Source organism: Mugil cephalus, chromosome 7, assembly GCF_022458985.1.
Source record: "Mugil cephalus isolate CIBA_MC_2020 chromosome 7, CIBA_Mcephalus_1.1, whole genome shotgun sequence".
NCBI lineage: Eukaryota > Metazoa > Chordata > Actinopteri > Mugiliformes > Mugilidae > Mugil > Mugil cephalus.
In genome coordinates, this window is record NC_061776.1 from 18433852 (window position 1) to 18454364 (window position 20513).

General features: G+C 43.1%; 1 protein-coding gene across 3 annotated transcripts; it reads right to left on the reverse strand.

Moving 5' to 3' along the window:
• Positions 1–60: 60 nt before the first annotated feature.
• On the reverse strand, positions 61–15090 carry onecut3b (one cut homeobox 3b). Of its 3 annotated transcripts, none has more exons than XM_047588410.1 (3): positions 13733–15090; positions 8908–8996; positions 4747–4990 (listed from the first exon to the last, which is right to left on the reverse strand). In XM_047588410.1, the coding sequence occupies exons 1-3, from the start codon at positions 14811–14813 to the stop codon at positions 4892–4894; spliced, it is 1269 nt and encodes a 422-aa protein (XP_047444366.1). In that variant the 5' UTR covers positions 14814–15090; the 3' UTR covers positions 4747–4891. The 3 variants fall into 3 exon arrangements, with proteins under 3 accessions (XP_047444365.1, XP_047444366.1, XP_047444367.1); XM_047588411.1 differs by having other exon boundaries at positions 4860–4990; positions 8903–8996; XM_047588409.1 differs by lacking the exon at positions 8908–8996 and having other exon boundaries at positions 61–4990.
• Between the last annotated feature and the right edge of the window lie 5423 nt (positions 15091–20513).

The following is a 20513-nucleotide window of genomic DNA, read 5'->3' on the forward strand; positions in this document are numbered from 1 at the left end:
CAACAGAGCATCACAGTAAGAAACCATCACACAGACAATGAAAAACCAGTCGGCCAATTGCTTGTTTCTTTATTAGTTTTTCTCAAAACACACAAATTTACCCATACTGGTTTTCACTTGGTGCATTATTTGTTCCAGTTATTTCTTGATCCTTCCTCCGCAGGCTGAAGGCAGACCAACGTGACCGACAGACTCACTGTATCACCCAGATCAAGAAGAAAGGCTCTCTGCGTGATGGCTGTGTGTGTGTGTTTATGTGCATGTGCCCTCTGTGCATATGTGTGCAGGCATTTGATCAACACCTTCGATTAGATGTCCACTTAACAAGTCAGATCCCCCCTCCCTCCTCACCACTACCCCCCTCGTAGCCGGGGGAGGGTCCTGAATGCCTCGGCCTCCATCGTAAAGGTCACTCTGCAGAGGTTAAAGGTGACCGCGCACACACACACACACACACACACACACACACACACACACACACACACACACACACTGAGAGCCATTCTTACCCCTTCGCCTCCCACCTCTCCTGTCCAGTCAGTTTCTCTGCCCTCCTCCATCACTCTCTTTCTCTCTCCCTCCTTCTTTTTTTTTTGTCTCTGCTCTATTGGAAATTGATTGTCTCTACCATCACAAAGACACTTGGTTCTGATTGATTGATCGGTAAGGGAAGAGGGAGAGAACATTGACACTGGGGCTTCCAGAGCTCTGAGGTTTGTCTGAAAGAAAAAAGCAAATGACGCCATTTTGATGCGCTAGGAAGAAATTTCAGCTGCCTGGCTGTCTGTCTGTCTGTCTCTGTCTGTCTCTGTCTGTCCGTTTAAGCTTCGGCCAGCTCCTAAAGCACACAAACACCCAGGCCGGATTTGAAATTTAGATTAAATACGGATGAACAAAACGGAGAAACTCTCACGCGCACACTCACACCTGCGTGATGGAACGGATACAGAGATGGAAGTGGGGGGACTATTGCACACAAAGGGTAAGGTTACAGCCAGGGGAGAGACACAGTAATGAACCTGAAACACATACAAATATACATATTTTATACAAATACACAAACAGCACGTAAAAGACAAGGAGCTAGAAAGAATGTAAAGATTACTCGGAAACAAAGACCCAGTTGATGTTTTTTTCCCCCCCAGTTTCTCCCCCTCTCCTCCACCTGTAGAGGTACAGTTCATCCTGTGGTTTATATACACTTATATAGTAACCATGCATAAAAGAATCGCTCATCCCACCCCTAATGACAGAGGTGCTTTGTTTGGTTTTCTTTTTTTCTTTTTTTTTTAATATGGGAATTGCTTTAACACACACTGGAGACAATTTTCAAACACAAAATAAGCCAAAAAAAAGTGTTGCAGAACAGAAATGAATGTGTCCTTGATGTGTTATATTTGCCTTCATCTTCTCAGATGCACCTTCTTATTTTCATAAACCTCTCCAGTTTTGTCATGTTATATGTCCTTTCCTATTTTATATTTATTCCTTGTGCACTTCCTCCCTTCAGACTTTCTCCAAAGAGGACACCGTGCAAATCTACAAACAATAAATGAACTCAAAAGATGTCAACAGCTTACACTTCACACACTCCTTTAAAAAAAATTAAAAAGAAAAAGATAAACAGATGAACAATCATTTTGTAGTGACTTTAATGTCACTCATTGCTAAACATTGTCATTATTGTTTCACTATATTAAGCTTTACAATAAAGATTTGAGGTATATCGAGATGAATTGTCTACACATGCCTGCCTTGTTGTAATGCTACCCTGGACAGAGGGACGAGCAAAGAGGGTTTGGATGGGCGGGGGTCACCGGCGGGCGTCATGTGTCTTTTGGAGATGGAAAGCTGGATCGTTTCTGTTCCGATTTCTCTTTGGTTGGATGTTTAGAATTTAGATGCCAGCCAATTAGAGAGAGGGTTTTGTAAACAGTCGAATACACACACACACCTACACTCAGGATTACAAATTACACAAAAATATCTCTGGCTGGAGTGTGTGTGCATGTGTGTATTGTGGAGGGGACTCGTCGAGATGAAGGAGTCTCGCCTGGGTGTAAAAAAATAAATAAATAAAACACAAAACGGTGGCGGTAAACAATCTCTGCCCCTCACTGTTTGGAAAAAAAAGGCGCTCTTTGAATCAGAGCAAATGCTTTTTAATGTCATGAAGGCCCCTCCAGTGTGGCACCCCTTTCACCCAGTGTGTGCCCCCCTTCACTTTAATCATGTGTGTGCGTGTGTGTGTGTGTGTATGATCAGAGCAGCCCAACCCCTGGTTGAAGGAAAAAGGCACTCAACTCTTCCCACATAACAAACACCCCTTAGCGTTTGCCACGCGGCACGACTGCTCTGTGGAAGTGCACACATGCACTCCTGCATCTGACTCTGTGTGTGTGTGTGTGCGTGTGTATGTGTGTGTGTGTGCATGCACGTCCCAGGTCCAGAGTGAACACAGCAGGCTCAAAGTATCTTTGGTATTGATGGCTGTGTCACAGTCCACTTAAATCTGTGAGGTAGCCACACACGCACACAACCGTTTCCATCGCTAACTTCCTGCTTTAAACATTAAACATCTGCACTGAAAACCTACAAACGTTCCCCCCCCCCCACTCTGGACCCCGGAGCGATACCTAAATGACACCCCCAACAGAAAGCCTGTTACAGTGCACTACACAACGACACGGTTTATGGAGGAATGTCACTTAATTGTTTCCTTGCCTCTCCCCGCTGCACCCTTCTTCTTCTTCTTCTTCTTCTTCTTCTTCTTCTTCCTCCTCCTGCCTGCGTCTCCTCTTTAATATGATTATCTCCCGCTAGAAGATGCTACACAACGAGTGGCTTTGCCCACAAAAAGAAAAAGTATAAATGCACAAAGAAATGAGGCGGTTCTCATGGTAGCCAAAGAACACCGTTAGCAGAGGAATGCAGCGACAGTCCGGTTGAAAGAGGTCAACAAAGAGATCAAGGAAGAGGTCCTCCATGTCCAGACGGTATATCTGTTCCATCACACAGGTATTCACAAATATGCACAGTTTGTCACTTGTAGTATCCCTTCCTTGTCTGTGCATAGGATCAGTCTATCACATGTTGATTTGTCTTTTTTTTCTGTCTTTAAGTTTTTTTTTTTTTTACATTTTGTCGACAAGGTGCTTCTTTACATACAGTTTCAGCACAACATAGCACAATAGTCACAAGAGAGAAACCATGTGTCTATGGTACTATTATTACCCGCATCAATAGTTAAGGGGGGGGGGGGGGGGGTGAAAGAAAAGTACATCGGGTGGGGGTAGGGGGAGGAGTAGGAAGAGGGTAGATAAATAGAGGAGATAAGACAGAGAAAGAGATGAAATCAAAGATTATTTACAGTCATTTTCATTGTGTTTACATGTCGATCACGTCAGTGTTTTTCTGAGGTATGGAATAGGCAACGTGCCCGTTTAGTGCTCGCAGTTCGAAGGTTGTAATGACACAGACCAGACACAGCGGGGCGCGCGGCGATGGAGGCGGGCTGCATCTGTCCTCTGATTATCATGAAGAGGCAAACATCATTGGCACTCAGGATCCTATATTGTGACATTTGACCTCTGTGTTTGGCCACTAGAACAGAGCAGACCCCGCCTCCCTCTCTCCCTACACTCGGGGACGACTGTCGTCCCCGTTTGATTGTTCTCCTTTTTTGTAACCTGAAAATAACCTCTCATGCAGTCGACGGCCGTGAAGCCATTTGCTAAGACGAACATTCAAATGTGTATCAAAGGGTTTGTGTGTGTGTGTTATCACTGTTTCTCACTGTGTTTGGTGTTTGCAGGGCTACACTTTCGCTTATGTGTCGTGCTGTGTCCTAACACAAATGTACATTGCAGGCTGCCAGGTGTTGCCGTAGGCCTGCTGCTGGAGATATGAGCCACACATGCCCAGGACATGTTCCCATGTGGTAGAAAACGAACAGCAGGTGGCACTGTTAACCTGACCTGGAGCGTGTTGAATGACTGCAGAGGTATTGCACCCCTACAGCACATACACCATGTGCACGTACACATATGACACACACGCATACAGTGATGTGTGCATGCAGTGGCATGTGGTTAGCAGATCAAAGGGCCTGCAGAGAACGTTTTAGAGACACTTGACACATAAATGCACCTCTCAATCAGCCTCTCTCACACTGAAATTACAGCTGCGGATACACCTGCTGTCTGATTTCTGGCTGATTTGCGAAGGCTGCTCAAGGTCTCTTGACTTAAAGCTACCAGTTCTCAGAATCCTCTCTTCAAGGCTTCAACACAGACGCACAGCGTAGTTTAGCGTAGTTGGATTTTCTTTGGTTTTTCGGGTGGATTTACTCAAAGCCACGTGTGGTGGTTTCTGAGGAAACCTCTTTTTGGTTTACAGAGCCACGTTGTGAAAGGCAAGCCCCTAATGACATTCAGATTAAAAGAAAACACATGGAGCGCTGAGAAGATCTGATTCATCTGCACAAGTCCTCCGCACTTAGAACAGATGAATCAGATGAGTGGTTCGGAGGCTACACGCCCAGTAGCTCCGCAGAATTGAAGTCAGAACCTGCTGCTTTAGTGAAAAGCACCTCCGTCCGCCTCCGTGCGTCCGCTCAACCGTCAGTCCTGCTGCTGTCAGGCCTTGGAGAACGTGGCGGCGGAGGAGGTGCCGGGCTGTATTGGCGAGGCGCTGATGTTGCTGCTGTTTCCGTGAGCCGCGTGCACGTGGCCGTGCACCCCGTGACTGTGCTCTTCTGTGTCCCAGCGGTCTGGACAGCGGCGGCGTGAGTTCATGAAGAAGTTGGAGACAGTGGAGAGCTCCAGGCCCAGCTGCTGAGAGATGGTGACCTGCATCTCCTTGGAGGGGCGCCGGTTCTCTCTAAAGATGGCTACCAGGGTGCGACGCTGCAGGTCGGTGAAGACCAGTCGCTGCTTCTTTGGCACCTGGTTGCGCTCTCGTCCGCGGTCCTCCTCCTTACGTTTACATGCTGGGGAGAGGAAGGGAACGGGTAGAGGGGGGAGGAGACAAAACAGCGAGAGATTAGATTTGTACCTCTGTAAGTCAAAAACCAAATGTGCAACTGGACAGGAAGATGCATCTTATTATGGACACACTGTTAGTCATGTGCTGACATAGAGGGAAACACCAAAGAAAACAAGCCAGCAATAGATGGAATGGTAGGTGGAAGCCTATGTGTTCATGTCTAACGTGGTCATATATTTATTTTTTTAATGTAAATGATATCTTAGTCTACTAAAGAAAGAAATGACAAATTACCATGTGTCTCTAATGTAAACATGCGAGAAAAGAGAATGGAAAGGCAGAACAGAAAGCAACACACTGTATCTACTATAACTATATATAAGAAAGGCAAAATCAAACTGTTTCAGGCTGTAAAAGATAGTGTTATATGCCTCAATTAAATCTCACCTAAACCCACGCTGTCCAAACAGGGTGCAATACACCGCCCTTTGCATCTTTTAATGGCCACTATAGTATTTTTTATTTTTTATTTATTTTTATTTTTTTTGCAGGCTCTGGCCTTCACAATGTTGTGTATATTATATTATTGATTCCGCTACCAACCATGCTCTAAGTGTTTAGATTGATTTCTTACCTTACAGAAATACTTATTTTCCCATTTATTTCACAATTTAAGGGTTTCCGAAAGCCGCTAACAGTTGTCCGAAGTTTTGGGTGTAATTTAAAATGGACCGTGGCCCTCTCTTTCTGTGGGTGCAATGGAGAACACTCCCTGAGTTGAGACTCTGGTTGTTAGACAAAAGGAAAAAAAAATAAAAAAATAAAATAAAATCAACGCTGTCTTACAGTGACTGAGTGTGGACACACAGATTTTGAACCCCGAGTGCTACAAAGATTTATTTTTGCAATTTTCCCTTCGTGTTGCATAGAACAAGAAGATAGCAAGAAAACACATTTAGCAGGATAATTGTTCACTGAGATGGATTTCAAGCAACTTTCAAATTCTTACAAGTGGATTTTCTAAGTGTGGTGAAATGAACTGAAACCGCTGGATAGGAAATCAATCTAAAGCTTAGGTATAAGCATGGGAAATGGACACACACGGTAAAATACACCCTTAAAGTTAGTTCAGCAGCTGCGCGCGTGCGGGTGACGATTTCATTTGGACATTTTGGCTTCATTTAACCTTTACAGCTAATAACATAAACCCGGGGAAAAAAAAAGAGAGAGAGAGAGCGCGTTTGTGTTTTGATTGCGGGCCTGTGTGTCTTGCTGAAACCGGAGGAGCGTAATGTGAAATGCTGACCAAGAAGCGGTCTGCCGTGCCTGGATGCACCGTCAGTAGGCTCTGGCTCTGGCTGTAGAGACTGGAGGGAGTCTGTTCTGTTCTGCTGCCCTAAAAAGCTGCAATGATCGATTTTCCGCGGTTTTCTCCCGAACACGTGGTCCAGTAATCAGGGCTCCCTTCCCCACCCGATCGATCCCTATCGATCCGCGAGAGCGAGGTGCGTGTGTGTGTTTGCGTGTGTGTGTGTGTTTGCGCGCGCGCGTGTGTGTGTGAGTGTGTGTGCGCGCGCGCGACTCGCACTGGGGAGCTCACGAACGCGCTTTGTGACAGACAGACAGACAGACAGACAGACGAGAAGAAATTGTTTATCTGTGGAAGAACAAAGGAGATGTGGCTGGAAAGAGTGGCAGTCATCCAGTCTGGGAGCTCGGAAGAGGACAAAAAGATTACTTAGAAATAACTCACTGCGTTTAGTTACTTACATAGTATATCAGTATCTTAGTAGTTTATATATACATATATATATATATACATGAACTGTGAGCAAGGTTGTGTCTGTTCTTAACAAAAACAAACACACTGTGGAAAATATTTATTCCCAGTCTTGGATGACTGTTTTTGTGCAAACATATGGAGGATGGGAAGAAAAAAGAGAAAAGCAAAGCAGGAGAGGATATAAAGGAGGGAGAGAGAAGATAAATAAGGCTGGCTGCAGTGTGGAGGTGGTGTATGCAAATGATTGATGACTTTACAGCAGGTTTAGACAACAGCAGTAAACAGATTTGACTGTGAGGTGGAGATCAATATGAATGTGCACATGTGTATGCATGCCTGTGTGTGTGTGTGTGGGTGTGGGTGTGTGCGCGCTTCGGTGTGTGTGTGTATGTGTGTGTGTGTGCATTGTCCATGCTTTGTTACTGCAAGCAAAGCATAATTACAAAGATATTTTTCCTCAGCTGAATGCAGGCTGCATATGTTTGTCTGGCCTATCACTCCGACCCTTCTCGACTTCCTCAACTGTGATCGTCTTGTTGTTTTTCTCAATTGTTTTAATTTGCCCTCAGATTGATAGCCCCCATATTGATTGATCCGCACTTCAGAACCATTTCATGGAACGTTTATTCAATTGGTTCAGGCCCAACCATGCCAGAATCTCCTCCAGGCTCTCTAAGTGCTGTCTCAAACCAAACTCAATACTCCCTAATGTAATGACTGAATGCTAGTGCTAATATAGTGATAATTTAATATGTAATGCCTGTTTTCGAACAACTTGTGCTACTGGCCATTTTACAATGCCAACACCACTCTGGTTCTCCTCCATCACCTTGAATGCAGCTCTACAGCTCGGAGGGCCCACAGTGGGAGCAAACTCCGCCGCCGTCCTGACCGAGTGAGGAGTTATCGCGAGTCCTCCCGGACTGGTCAGTACATATTTCAGATAATCAATAGGTCCATTTCAAATGAGACTCCTCTGGCCTCCTGAACATCCCCTGCCACTGCAACAGATAGGACCACAGGGAGGGAAACGAGGGAGCCGCTCATTAAAGCGTCCTCTCTTGAGAGAAGAACCAACCCGTTACGGGCTATCTTTAGTTGCCTCATTACCAAATGGGATTTTCTGAGGAGACAAGCGGTGGCGCTCAGCAGTCTCAAGTGGCACTCGCTCATGTCGTCTCTTTCATATGTCCTGGTGTCAACGAAAGCTATCAAGTGACTGCCACTTTGTTTAATCTCAACCTCTCGCTGATCCAAAGATTAACTCGCGGGCTGTTCAGCATGTTAAGTTGCACTCGTGCCTCGTTTAAGAGCAGCTCCGCTTTATGACCTAAGTGGCAGCTGTTGTTTCTGCGTTCCCGTTCAATATGTGTGACCGTGCACTAAGAACACGAGTGAGATCACAGAACAGGAATCTATATCCACAGGTGCTGAGTCTCTTTAAGTACGTCCTCTAAACATGTTTTAATCCGCATAACACACGCCCTCTGAATTTTCAGGTTCGGTTTCCACTTGCCTCTGTGATTCCATTTATTTCATCCGTGTGTTAAAGATCACCGATGTCAGCAGGGAAACGTTCTCCTATTTTATGACTCTAACAAGACCAGTCCAGTTCGGCGTCAAACTCCTCCTTCTCCACAGAAAAAGAAACACATTTTAAGCTGCATGAACTTTTAATTTCCCACCGACGTGGAGTCGTTTGTGAGAACTGTTGATTAGAGTTATGTTACAGGCTGAGTTACACAACAGCGGGCCCACAGATAAGAATAGGATTTTGTCCGAAGACAGCCAGTCTGGTGTGATCTGAAATGTTGAAGCAGGAAATGTGAGACTCTCAGATGTCAGCAGCTGGATCATATCCTTGAGGAATCGCAGCGGTTTTTTAAAACCAAAGGCCAGAGACGAAAGCCAGTGATTGGATATGAATCATACCTGAAATTAAATCTACCTTCACTCTGTGATTTTGGATTTATCTTTTTCTTTACTCATCTCTAGGCCTATATGTCTTTAATCTAATTTCCATCAGTTTAACTTGTATGCGTGTGTGTTTCTGTATGTGTGTGTGTGGTGTGTGTGGTGTGTGTGTGTGTGTGCAGAAAGATGAGGGGCATGAGGGGCAGACGGTGAACTAACCGCACCGTGCTGCTGCTAGTCGACGCCTGGACGGACGGATGAGATCGGGCTTTGTGTGCGGTGAGACGGGCCCTCTCCCGCCCTGGACGGACTACTGCAGGCGAGAAACAGTTTGGTGTCAATCACTCTGTGTCACACCTCTCAGATGTACCGTTATTGATTATATTGATCATATTATAGGCCTATTCATTGCTGGGAAGTGAAACGCCCGAATGCCCCTTATTCCCCCTCCCCATCTGCCCCACAATACACACACTGCAGCGGAGAAACCAAACCGTCCCCTCATCCTTAAAATACTCTCAATTGATCGGGATTGGGTTATTTGGAAGCTGTCGTTTCATTCTCGACGTAAAAGCCCGCGTTGTCCTGTTGAGGCGAGTGATCGGCAGGTTTACAGCCTATTAGATATTGGCTTGTAGTCTATAAACCGTCTGCAAGTCTTGCGCTATGCTTTATTTATTTTATTTTTTTTTTTAATGCATCTCCGTTTTTTATCCGGCAGGCTGTTCACTTTTTTTCTATCATAACTTACAATTAAATGGAAAATTCTACTCCAGGGAGCACTGGCCTCGTCTCGGGTAGTGAGAATAAAGGAATATAAACGAGGTTTTCTTTGCAAACGAACCTGAAATGAAGGGAAAGTTTAAGTGAGGACGGTTTACGGTGTTTAGTTCCTTTAGAAAAGACGCTCATGAACGTTTAAAATCAGGCTTTATTTAAGCCGTACCAAATTCTGTTTTTGGGGATAACTTAGTTAAAAATAAGATGTGTTCATTTATTTAAATTTCTTGTTATTGTTTAAATTATTTTTTTTTTATTTAGAACTGTGTTTTATTTAAACTTGCCTATAGGCTATAGTTGCCTCGAATATTTTATTTATTTATTTATTTATTTATTTAAATCGAAAAGTGTTTCATCATCTCGTTCTTTAATTTAACGAGAACAATTCAGAAATATTAAGAAATATGCGGCCTTTATCGGACTAACAACGCCGACATATTGTCGTTTACAGATATTTATTTATATATATTCAAATGAAAGTATTATATTTTAATTATAAATCCGTTTGTGATAACATTTTGCGGAAAGTGAGAACTATATAATTACTTTTTTTTTTTTTTTTTTACCAAGTCTGTCTTGGCTTCTCCTGCTGGCTGTTTAATAAACCTACCAAGCTATAAATGGGGAATTATGTGATGACGCTTTGCTTAAACACATCACACACACCCACACACAGCAGACCCGTAGTGCTGAAATTAAGTTATGTGTGATAAATTTGCCCCTGAAGTTGAAGAAGTTGGAGGAGAAGAAGTTGAAGCTGAGAAGTTGTAATACAGTCCTGACTAATTGGACAAATTGTCCGCTCCGCAGGTTTTATTGTTGTTTGCACGTTTCACACCAAACTGCTGCTCTGTGAGAGCCGGAAGGAGCTGTCCTTTCAGCACCGCCAAGTCTTTTCCGAACTCACCCAAGCCACACGAGGTTTGTCAAAAAAGGACCAGGTTCTGCCCATTACAAATTAAGAACTTGGATTAGCAGGTGGATCAAAACGAAACAAAACAAAAAAAATATCTCTGTCAGTTTAAATGTTCATTTTAGTATTTTTCATGAGACTTTTATAATTAAAAGAGGCAAAATTTCACCCTTCACACTATGATATGTTCATAAGTTTAAGTTGAAGTAGGCACTGTGTTTTTTATGCCAAAACATTTGTTCAGCTTTGTTTTATTTCAAAATATTTGGCTGCAAGTGGTTTTACAGTTTACATACAGCTGTGTGGATCTTCTTCATTCTGTGCCTTATTGCCTAATCTATAACTATTTCTAAGTCAGTCTGGATGTCAGAATATTTCACACCAGTGTGCCAGTAATGGCTATGGGAGATGAGTTCTGTCTGTTACAGAAAGAGATGACCAGAGAGCAGAAACAAATTAAGGCTGCAAGGCAAAGGATCTGCTTTGCCGATGCTGGTACACAGCCAGAAGAGAAAGAAGAGGGAGGCAGGGGGAAGGCAGGCAGGGAGGGAAGGAGAGGGAGAGAGAGAGAATATGAGAGAGCCGAAGAGAGCAGAAGAGAGGAAATCAATACCGATTCAGAGCGAGTCAGATAAGCCTGAACAATGTATAGTGCAGACACACTCTATAACCCAGTCACACATACACACACACTCACACACACACGTGTGCACGTGGAAGCACTCCCACAGACACACACGCATGCAAGTACGCACATGCACTCAATGAAATGTGCTTGCAGGCCGCCATAAAGACACATTACAAACCCCATAAAGCATAGCAACCTTTAAAATCAAATGACATCACAACCTTGGATTGCTTTGAGGATTCGCTGACATGAGCAGAAAGCAGTCATTACTACGTCTCCATAGGCGGCCGCTTGCTCTGATGCCCTTTGTCTGCTCTGAGATGCTCTTAGATCTTTAGGTGTCTGCGTTAAAAAAAGTAAAAAAAAAATAAATAAATCAGTCTCCCTGTCATGATTTCACCTGGAATTTTGCAGCTCTTTTGTTGAAAATCCATCCAGCTGTCTTCTTTTCTGGCTTCATAAATATGTTCTAATTTGAGCTTTCTGCACTGGAAGTCTACACCATCCACACTGGTGTTAGATTTGCGTTATTGACATTTCTCAGGATGTTTGGGGTGTAAACAGCATTTTTCAAAACCACTTACACACCCTCCGCCGGGGTGTTTAGGCAGGAAGGCTGATGTGTGGTCCTCAACTGTTAACCACAGATCTGACTTTGCTTACCTAGACGATGCTGTTACAAGCGCTAACAACACCACTCTCTGCCTCTCTCTTTCTTCCTCTCTCGCCTCTGTCTCCCTTATACTTATCAATTATTAAGGTCTGTATTGATCCTTTCACTACCCTGCCTCTATCTGCGTGTTCACACAAAGCCCAAACCTGCCTGCCCTCACTCAATCAATGGCATCTCCCAGCTCCTGCAGCTCTTTTTCCACATGTCAGTTTTGCTTTTCTCGCTTTTGCACTTAAGCCGAGTTGACTGAAGTTTTGTACATTCCAATTTGGTCCATTTGGATTGCTCAGAAAATATAAGAAACAGCAGACTTGATATTAATCTTTCATGGCACGGGTTTGATGTTTGATGGACATTAAGAGATGGCTCTGGTAGGAGAACGAGAGAGAGCAGGGATGGTGGAAAATGGCTCAGAGCATTGTTTGAGTTTATGAAACAGCTGCCCATTCATCCTCTTCTTGTCCTCCAGGCACTCTGCTGCTTTTTTTTTTTGTTGTTGTTTTTTTTAGCTTTGTTTTGTTCTGAGGCCAAACAACCTGCTTGCCTGTTGCTAGGTTAACCAGCGGAAGATTAGTGATATTATTGTCATATGCTGCAGAGAGGGAGAGAGAGAAACAGAGAGGGAGAGCGCCAGTGAGTGGGAGAGAAGGGGGTTGGGAAGGGGAAACGGTACTATTGATCTCCTATGTGCAAAGCCAGGCAAACACTGAAAGGACAGAGCAACACTATTAATGACACTCACAGCCTCAGCTCCTAATCCTCATCTATCTATCTATCTATCTATCTATCTATCTATCTATCTATCTATCTATCTATCTATCTATCTATCTATCTATCTATCTATCTATCTATCTATCTATCTATCTATCTATCTATCTATCTATCTGTCTGAAGCTGAAGTCAAGAAATAGACTGTTCCATTTTATCATAGTGCGGAAGTTTTTTTTGTTTTTTTTTGACATTCTCTTCTGAGTTCTTGAAACCAAACAATGGAATAATCACAAGAAGAATGTGAAGTTTAGAAGAAAAGTAAGGCAAATATCCCATTAATTTTATCAGCCTATATGATTTTCAGCTTCAAAAACTCCACAGACTCTATATTTTCTTGTTTATATACTGGTCCATGTTACCAATCCCCGCCCCAGTTGCAATCAATATTTCATCAGAACAGTCCGTGCAGCTCAAGGTTCCCTTGAAATACATCTGGGGCTCACACATGCCGCGTTAGACTTAAAGTTTTTATGTGTAGTTATGAAATCCGAAAGGTTTTTTTATTGTTATTATTTGAATGAAATGAGGATGACACTCGTGGCTGCGTTTAATTCACCTGGCTGCGCGATGTAATACGCGTCCGTCCTGCGCGAAAGACTCACGCCAGCATAATGAGTTTGAGCGACCGTACCTGTCCGTGTGCTAAATTTAGAGCTTTTACTACCGAGTACTAAATGAAAAGCCGGAGAGACCGTGTGGTTATTGCGTCTTTCAGCTCCGATACGAGTATTGATCCGTGTGCCACATTTAAAAGGGAGAGTGGGAGCTAGCTTATTGATTAGGCAGCCTGGGGTCACCCCGCTTCTCCCGAGCAACTAGTTGGCCTAGTGGCCCTGGCGTCACCGCTGTGTGTTGGACACAGAAACGGGAATTGTACGAGGACAACTATTTTCGAGGTTTACTGTGAATCAATGGCGATTTGCTTTTTACGTCGATCACAAATCTAGACCTACAAATGTTTGCAACATGCGCGAACGTACACAAAGCAATGAAACTGGTTTCTATCAATATTAATTAAACACAAATATTAGATGTGTTCTCTTTATGTACACAGAGTTCGTGTTTTAGGACACCTGGATACTTTTAATTTAAGCGATGAAGCCGATGTGTCTCTGCGCGCTTTGTCTTGACCTGTCCGTGGTGCTGAATCTTTAAGGCCTGCTCAGATTTTTGGGTGTCTTGCTATTATTTTGTGAAAGAACGATTTAAGGTGATCGGGCTAACATAAAATTAAACTGATCAGTTTTAATGTGAAATATTAATGCTCAAATTACTGTATCTTACCGGCCAACCTGAGAGCAGACATGCGCTGAAACTCGGGTTCCTGGAGCCACTTCCACATCCTCCTGAAGGTCTCCCGGCCTGACTTGAGCTTACTCCAAGGTTTGGGGTTCCGCAGCAGGTCTGAGAGGGTGCCCTGCGACCGACTTAAGATCCTCTGGGCGAAGATGGCCTGCGGGATGGAGTACCGCTTTAACTCGGCCGTTATCCTCTGAGCCACCTCCTTTGTGTTGATTTCCTCCGCCTGGATGCCCGACCCTGATACTCCCTGGCTGGCTCCGTGGCCGTGCCTCTCCCGGTCCCCCAGCATCACCGCGCCGTTTGCCTGGGAGTGGATGTGACTGTGCGGGTGGTGGTGCATGCCGTTGAGGTTCGAGATCATGCCATGGCCGTGCCCCCCTAAACTCCTGGCCAGGTGCTCTTGGTCACTTCGGGACAGCATGGATGCGTGGGAGTCAAACCCTGATACGGGAGAGATCATCTTGGCGTCGGTGGAGAGGTGCGCGCCGGGGCCGTAGGCTGACAGCGACTGTTGCGAGTTGTGCAGAGAGCCCAGCCCGCTGGACAGCGGGGAGAGCGAGCCGTGCCCCATGCCGGACACGGACATCTCTTTCGGGTAGTGACTGTACAGATTGCCCATGGAGGTGAGCCCCCGGTGGTCGTCCCGCATCAACGTGAAGCTTCCGCTGACATTCCCGGCGGAGAGTCGTTGATGGGCTGCAGCGTGGTGATGTGAGTGCGGGTGGTGAAACTTATCCGTGACGGTGGATATGGGAGGTAGGTGCTGCAGGGGGGTCAGCGTGGTGTACGTGTTACTAAGGCTCATCCCGGTCTCGCACATGCTGATGGACGGGTGGAGGTGTCCGGTCAACGCGGACGGGTCTGTCCGGTAGTCCCCTCCGGACCCCTCCAGAAGCGAGGCCATGCCGGACACCATGGCTGACCGCGCGCCGGGAGCGTGCGATACCAGATTCCGGGGAGTGGAGCTGGGGGACGGCGACGGACGAGCGTGCGGAGAGCTCATGAGGTCCCCCGCCTGGGAGTGCGAGGAGACGCTGTGAAGGTTCTCCATGGTGAGCTCCATAACCGAAAGGATATATGTTCCCTTGTCCCACCCTCCCACCCTCTCCCCTGTCTCTCCCTCTTGATACTCTCTCACTGAGAGATACGCGCTCTTTCTTACCCTCTAGCCCTCCCGGAGCAATAAAATGACCAACCCGTTTGAGCTCCAATCCATTGATTTAAATGATCCGATCAGTCCGACGTGCTGAAGAGAAGTTGTGTTATTCCGAGGCAGGTACAGCACCGAGAGACTGCGCGTCGTCGTGGCGCTTCATACATTCATGTGTCTGGGAGCTCTCCAGGGCTATATCTCATCCCTGGTCCAACAGCGCTTCCACTAAGAGCAGGTTGAGCCGCGTGTCAGAGAGATGGGAGCGCGCTTCTGTGTATTTAAAATGTGGGGCGGGCACGAGCAGAGTTTTCTTAACTGTATCCCTCACAGTTAAAAAAAAAAAAACGCGGCTGACGGAACTCGAGCTTTTTAAATTGGTTTTAAGAGTTTTTACTCAATCTGCTGGCAGGTCTATTGTATTTTTAGGTGCAGATATTGTGTTTAGTACAATGAGTTTTGTATCCGAGTGTGTGTGCATGTCCCACCTGTGCCCGTGCAAGTCTGACAGTAGCAAACAGGTGATGTCCTGAGACGGAATGTGCGTAAAACACAGTCCCTATCTGTTCACGGACGCAGGAGTTCCTTACAGATAAACTTTGTTTTCCCACGGACTGTATGGTTTTGCATTTATGCGCTTAGTGATAAACCTGATCGAAGTATTGACTGACAGAGATTAATGATGTGGCGCACGCCGGTTAGAGGGGTTGGGAGGGGTGGCCGGTGGTGGGGGTGGCGAGGGAGGTCACAAAGTTAGGATCCTACGGTGCAGACCAATGAGGGAGCAGCCCGCTGGTTTGGATTGAGCCAAGTTCATAAAATTCAGAGAGTTCGGCTGGTGATTTTACCTCCAGAAAACAATGAGTGGCCTCAATTTATACGCGTGCATAAAAAACTATAATAAGTCCTTATTAACACAAAACTGAGTTGACATCAATTATAATTTAGAAGAACGGGGGAGGGAGGTGGCGTGCTTAAACAAACAAACAAATAAATAAATAAATCACGCTTTATTTTCTTTAATTGTAATCTAGTCCCTTGTAATTTAATATGAAATCAATATTTAATATTTTGGATTATTAAAATGTGAAGCAATAGATTTTTAAGAACTTTTTTAAACGTCACTGTAGCTTATAATAATATTTATAATAATGTATTTTTATTGTCATTCGTGCATTAAACTACATTTGCTCGCAGACAGGTCTTCATTGTTAGCTGTCCTTACTGGCAGTGCTCTCTGACTAACAGGAATAAGGAGGATCAGATCGGCTCTGGGCTCGGTGCCGGTGATTGATGCTTGTACCATCCGTTTCATTCAGCCAAGGCCGATATGCAGATGTAGTCCGTTTTATCTGACTGTCCAACAGCGCGCGCGTGTGTGTGTGTATGTTTATCTCAACCGTACTAAGGAAACACAAGAAGCTTTAAAACCATAGAGCCAGTTTTGCCGTGTCACTAATTTGTTTATTTTATTTTATTTTGGGGGGGATTTTTATATTGTTCTCTGTGGTTTGATGTGCTGTCCGGAAATTCCTTAAGATACGATATCACAAACCGAAAAGAAAAATGAAGTAGACGTTATTTCCATTGTGGCGTGTTCATCACAATATATAAAACGCAATAAAATGTATATTTTAAATATAATTTAGTGGTGACAATGGTTAGTCTATACAAAATAAAACTAAATATATGTTTGTTTTAAAAGAATCTCGAGTCCATTACGAAATATTTTTGCTATATTATTTGATTTTGGATGTAGTTGCAAAGTTGTTGTTTTTTATTATTTAAAAAATAACTAAGGCCCTGCACTGAGGTCGAAATTATTAGTGATGATAAAACTTGATGTTTATGAAAAGAAAATTACATTTTTACAACATATCAACTCACAAACACACATATACATTGTTTTGTTATTTTATACTTATTTTCTGAGCTACGGGCCTCCACTCTTCCTGAACTAAACAGACCTCCAATGTCACACCTTATTGTTGCTGCTTTGTTTGTTTGTTCGTTTGCTTGTTTTACTTGAACTTCTCATTTTAATCACTTAACAGGTTTGCTCGTCCAACCGGGAAAATAATTTTACTCCATAAATGAAACCGAAAAGTCCATCCATGCAGACGGCTATTTCCGGGTATCATAAAGCTCCGTGGTTAAGCGGCTCTTTTCCCTAAAGTTCTCCTATTGATCTCAGGGCTCGATACATCGATCATCGATCACTTCAGCCTCACTCTGCTCTGTTTCCTAAACACCGAGGCATTTGTTTGAGATCGTTTCAGGCTTTGACCTGTGGCACATGAACGTCTGACACCAGAAATATGTTGGGAAAAAATAAATAAATGTCATCCGCCTTGTTTTATTATCTGTGGTGGAGCAAAAGGCCATAAAGACCTACGGGCTGCTTCCTCTTTTCAATAAGGTTAATAATAATACCCCCGTTGGCCTGTGATTTACATCCTGACATTGACGAGAGGTCATTTCGATTATTTTATTTAGTCCACTTTTATTTTAGGTGATAAAAAGAGACATATATTATGTAGTTTTAATTTAATTATCAATAGCCTGCATGTTTTTGTGGCGTACTTTGTTCAGTATTCACCCTTCAAAATGCTTATATGAATTTTTGCAGAAAGGTTTTACTGTAAAATTAATAATTAAACATCTTATTGTAGCATTATACATATATAAATAAATAAAATGTTTGTGTGTGTATTTTGGGCAACACCTTTTAGTTTTATATTAAGACAACATACAAAACATGTGCACTGCACAGTTTCCTATAATATAAAAATGCCTGAAATTCTAAATGTGAATTTGACATGAAATTTCTTTTCTTACCTGTAGCAACTATATACACTGTAACTAGGTGTGATCATATTTATATATAAATATATATTTCTTTACATATATTTAGAATTTAAAAGTTTAAGAAATTTAATTTTTAATGTGCAAATTGCTTATAGCTACCGTTAAACATTTTTATGGCTGATCAGTCACACTGTGAAGGGTAAAAGTTTATCATGCAGGCCCGCACTGAGAAAGACTGCAGAGTTATGTCAAAGGGGGTCTCTTTGATAAAGACATTTCTAGTTCAAATAAAAAAGGCAAATGAAACCGAGCAAATATAACCTCTGTCTGCAGTCGAAGCAGTCCAAGTTTTACCTCTGGTTTGCCACACACTCTGAAGCACCTTGCATGGATCCACACTGCAGTTTGCTTATCTGCAAGCACTGCAACTGTCTCTAGAATTGAAGCAGTGGTTCTCACCCACAAAAAGCCGTCAACTCCTCGGATTAAATTGTTTGCATGTTATACAAAATAAAATAAAAATATATTGATTAGATTTTCTTTTTTCTCTTTCTGTTAAATGACTAAGGCATGGCTAGAAATCTATCCGTGGTGGCTATAAAGCAGACAGCTGACGTGCTCGACTGCAAATAGAAACAAATATCTTGAGCTTCCTGTAGGTCTGGTGCTGTCAGGAACATTGACTGATGAACGTCCAGTATCGAAGCAAAGGTGGCTGACACACTTCCCACATGCAGTGTTGTAAATAAATCAAACGGTTAGCAATAGTAAGAATTTTTAGCACTGTCACATTTCTTTTAGTTATAAATTCCACTATAACAAACATTTATCTCCATATTTGGGGAAATATTGACGGAAAGGGATGTGGAAAACTCACAAATGTTGTCTCATACACTCACAACACATGAAACTAGCTGTGCTTTGATATGGAAAATATAGCCAACTGAAAGTGCATCAGTACAAAAACCAATAAAACCTCAAGTGTTTTAAGACCTGAAACTAAATATATTATGGATTTATTATCCGCGTTTTGTATTGAACACTTACATTGCTGTAGTCTGCACATTTTCTAAACCCTGCCTCTGTTGCGGTGGTAGTTAAATGCATTTAATTCATCTTTGGGAGGAGGAACGACGCAGCTTTAAAAGTGAAAAATAAATGATGCGCTCCATCGTCAGTTTATTTAAGATGACAGAAAACAAGTCAGCGTTGTTAAAAGGAAACAAGCCTGTGTTAAACAGAGTCAGATATAATATGTCAACAGTGGCTTTGGTCATGAAATGATAAAATACATAGAGTGCAAGATATAAATGTGTGTTTATTTAACCAATAAAAAAGCACAAACAGGGTTTATCTGTGCATCTTACGGTGCAGCTAACAACCGAGGAAAGTCATAATGGTTAAAACAACTCAGGAACTAATTGAAATGAATTGTCACAGTTTACTTTAAATAGAGATTGTAGCTACATTAACTTTAGAGCTGTGTGTCTTTTAAGAACACAATCCAGAAACAGTGTTTTTTTTTCCTCTTCTGGGCCTATTGCTCAGTCATTTTTTTTTTCCCTGGATCTCACAACACAGTAATGGTGACATTTTCATTAATTATATCTCTTTATCAACCGAAAATGCACAGGAGTACAACTTCTCCAGCATCCATATCCTCTCAGGCACTGGTTGCTAAGTAACAGAAGGAGAGATGTATTGAGACAGAATAGTCAATCAATTCTCCTGTGAGGTGTGTGTGTGTGTGTGTGTGTGTGTGTGTGTGTGTGTGTGTGTGTGTGTGTGTGTGTGTGTGTGTGTGTGTGCGTGTGTGTGTGTGTGTGTGCGTGTGTGTGTGTGCGTTTGCCTCGTGTTCGTCTAAGTATCACACAGCTATGTTGTTTCTGCAGATTGTAGTTGTCTGTAAGTAAAATGCTTAGAGAATAAAAACCGTCTGAAAAACAAATTAAAAGTATTTGAAATCTCCCTTTAACATCGACAGGGAACTCCGTTCCACGAAGCAGTTACTGGATCACAAATGTCAGGACAGTCCACACTTGTCATTTTAACCACTGAATAAACCCAGAACAACATCATTTCATATCCAAAGGTCATAGGTCACCATGATCCTCCTCTGGGGATTATCTGCTCCTCGTTGCGTCAGTCAGTGCAGCTCGAGGCTTCGATGGGAAAGTCTTATCTTCACAATACAGAGGCAAAGGAGCCGCGCCACAGGAGAACCTCCTGCTTCCTGAACCCAAAAGCGACGCATTGGACTTCAGTGTTCGTCCCAGATTGAAAGACAGCTCCAGAACAATAATAATGATAATATTAATCATAATAATAATCTTTTTTTCTTCTGAATATAAAGGAATAAAACTGTTAACCTCTTTTAGTTCAAATGTTTTGCTGACCAGCAGATTTTTTTTCCCACAAGGAGATTACACATCAGATTAAAATATTTTTAGTGTTTATTTTGAGTCCTAGTTCGTATCGAGTGTCTAAGGAACATGTTGCATGTACAGTTTGTGGCACAGACTGTAAAACCTCGTGAGATGAATCAGCTTAAACACAAAATAGACAACAAAGGTTCTGCAATGTCAACAGAGTAAAATGCACCATTTTCATTTCACCAGACGGTGACTCCGCTTAGGAAAGTCACAACTGATTAAGCCAGATACAAAACATCCGGACGAACCACTCGCGAGGAAATAAAATCGCCTTCACCTCAACTTTTCTAACCTTTCAGAGAAAATACAAGAGGTTCTGTTCCAAGAGCTTCACGATGTTCACCAACCCAACTTCTCATGCTTTAAAAAAAAA

What these genes read in the sequence shown, in the direction of transcription:
- onecut3b (XM_047588409.1), bottom strand. Translation starts at nt 14,813, where the DNA reads ATGGAGCTCACCATGGAGAACCTTCACAGCGTCTCCTCGCACTCCCAG. An exon ending in GTCTGCTCTCAGGTTGGCCG is followed by an intron (nt 4,991 to 13,732) that starts GTAAGATACAGT and finishes TCCTCTCCCCAG; the next exon opens with CATGTAAACGTAAGGAGGAG.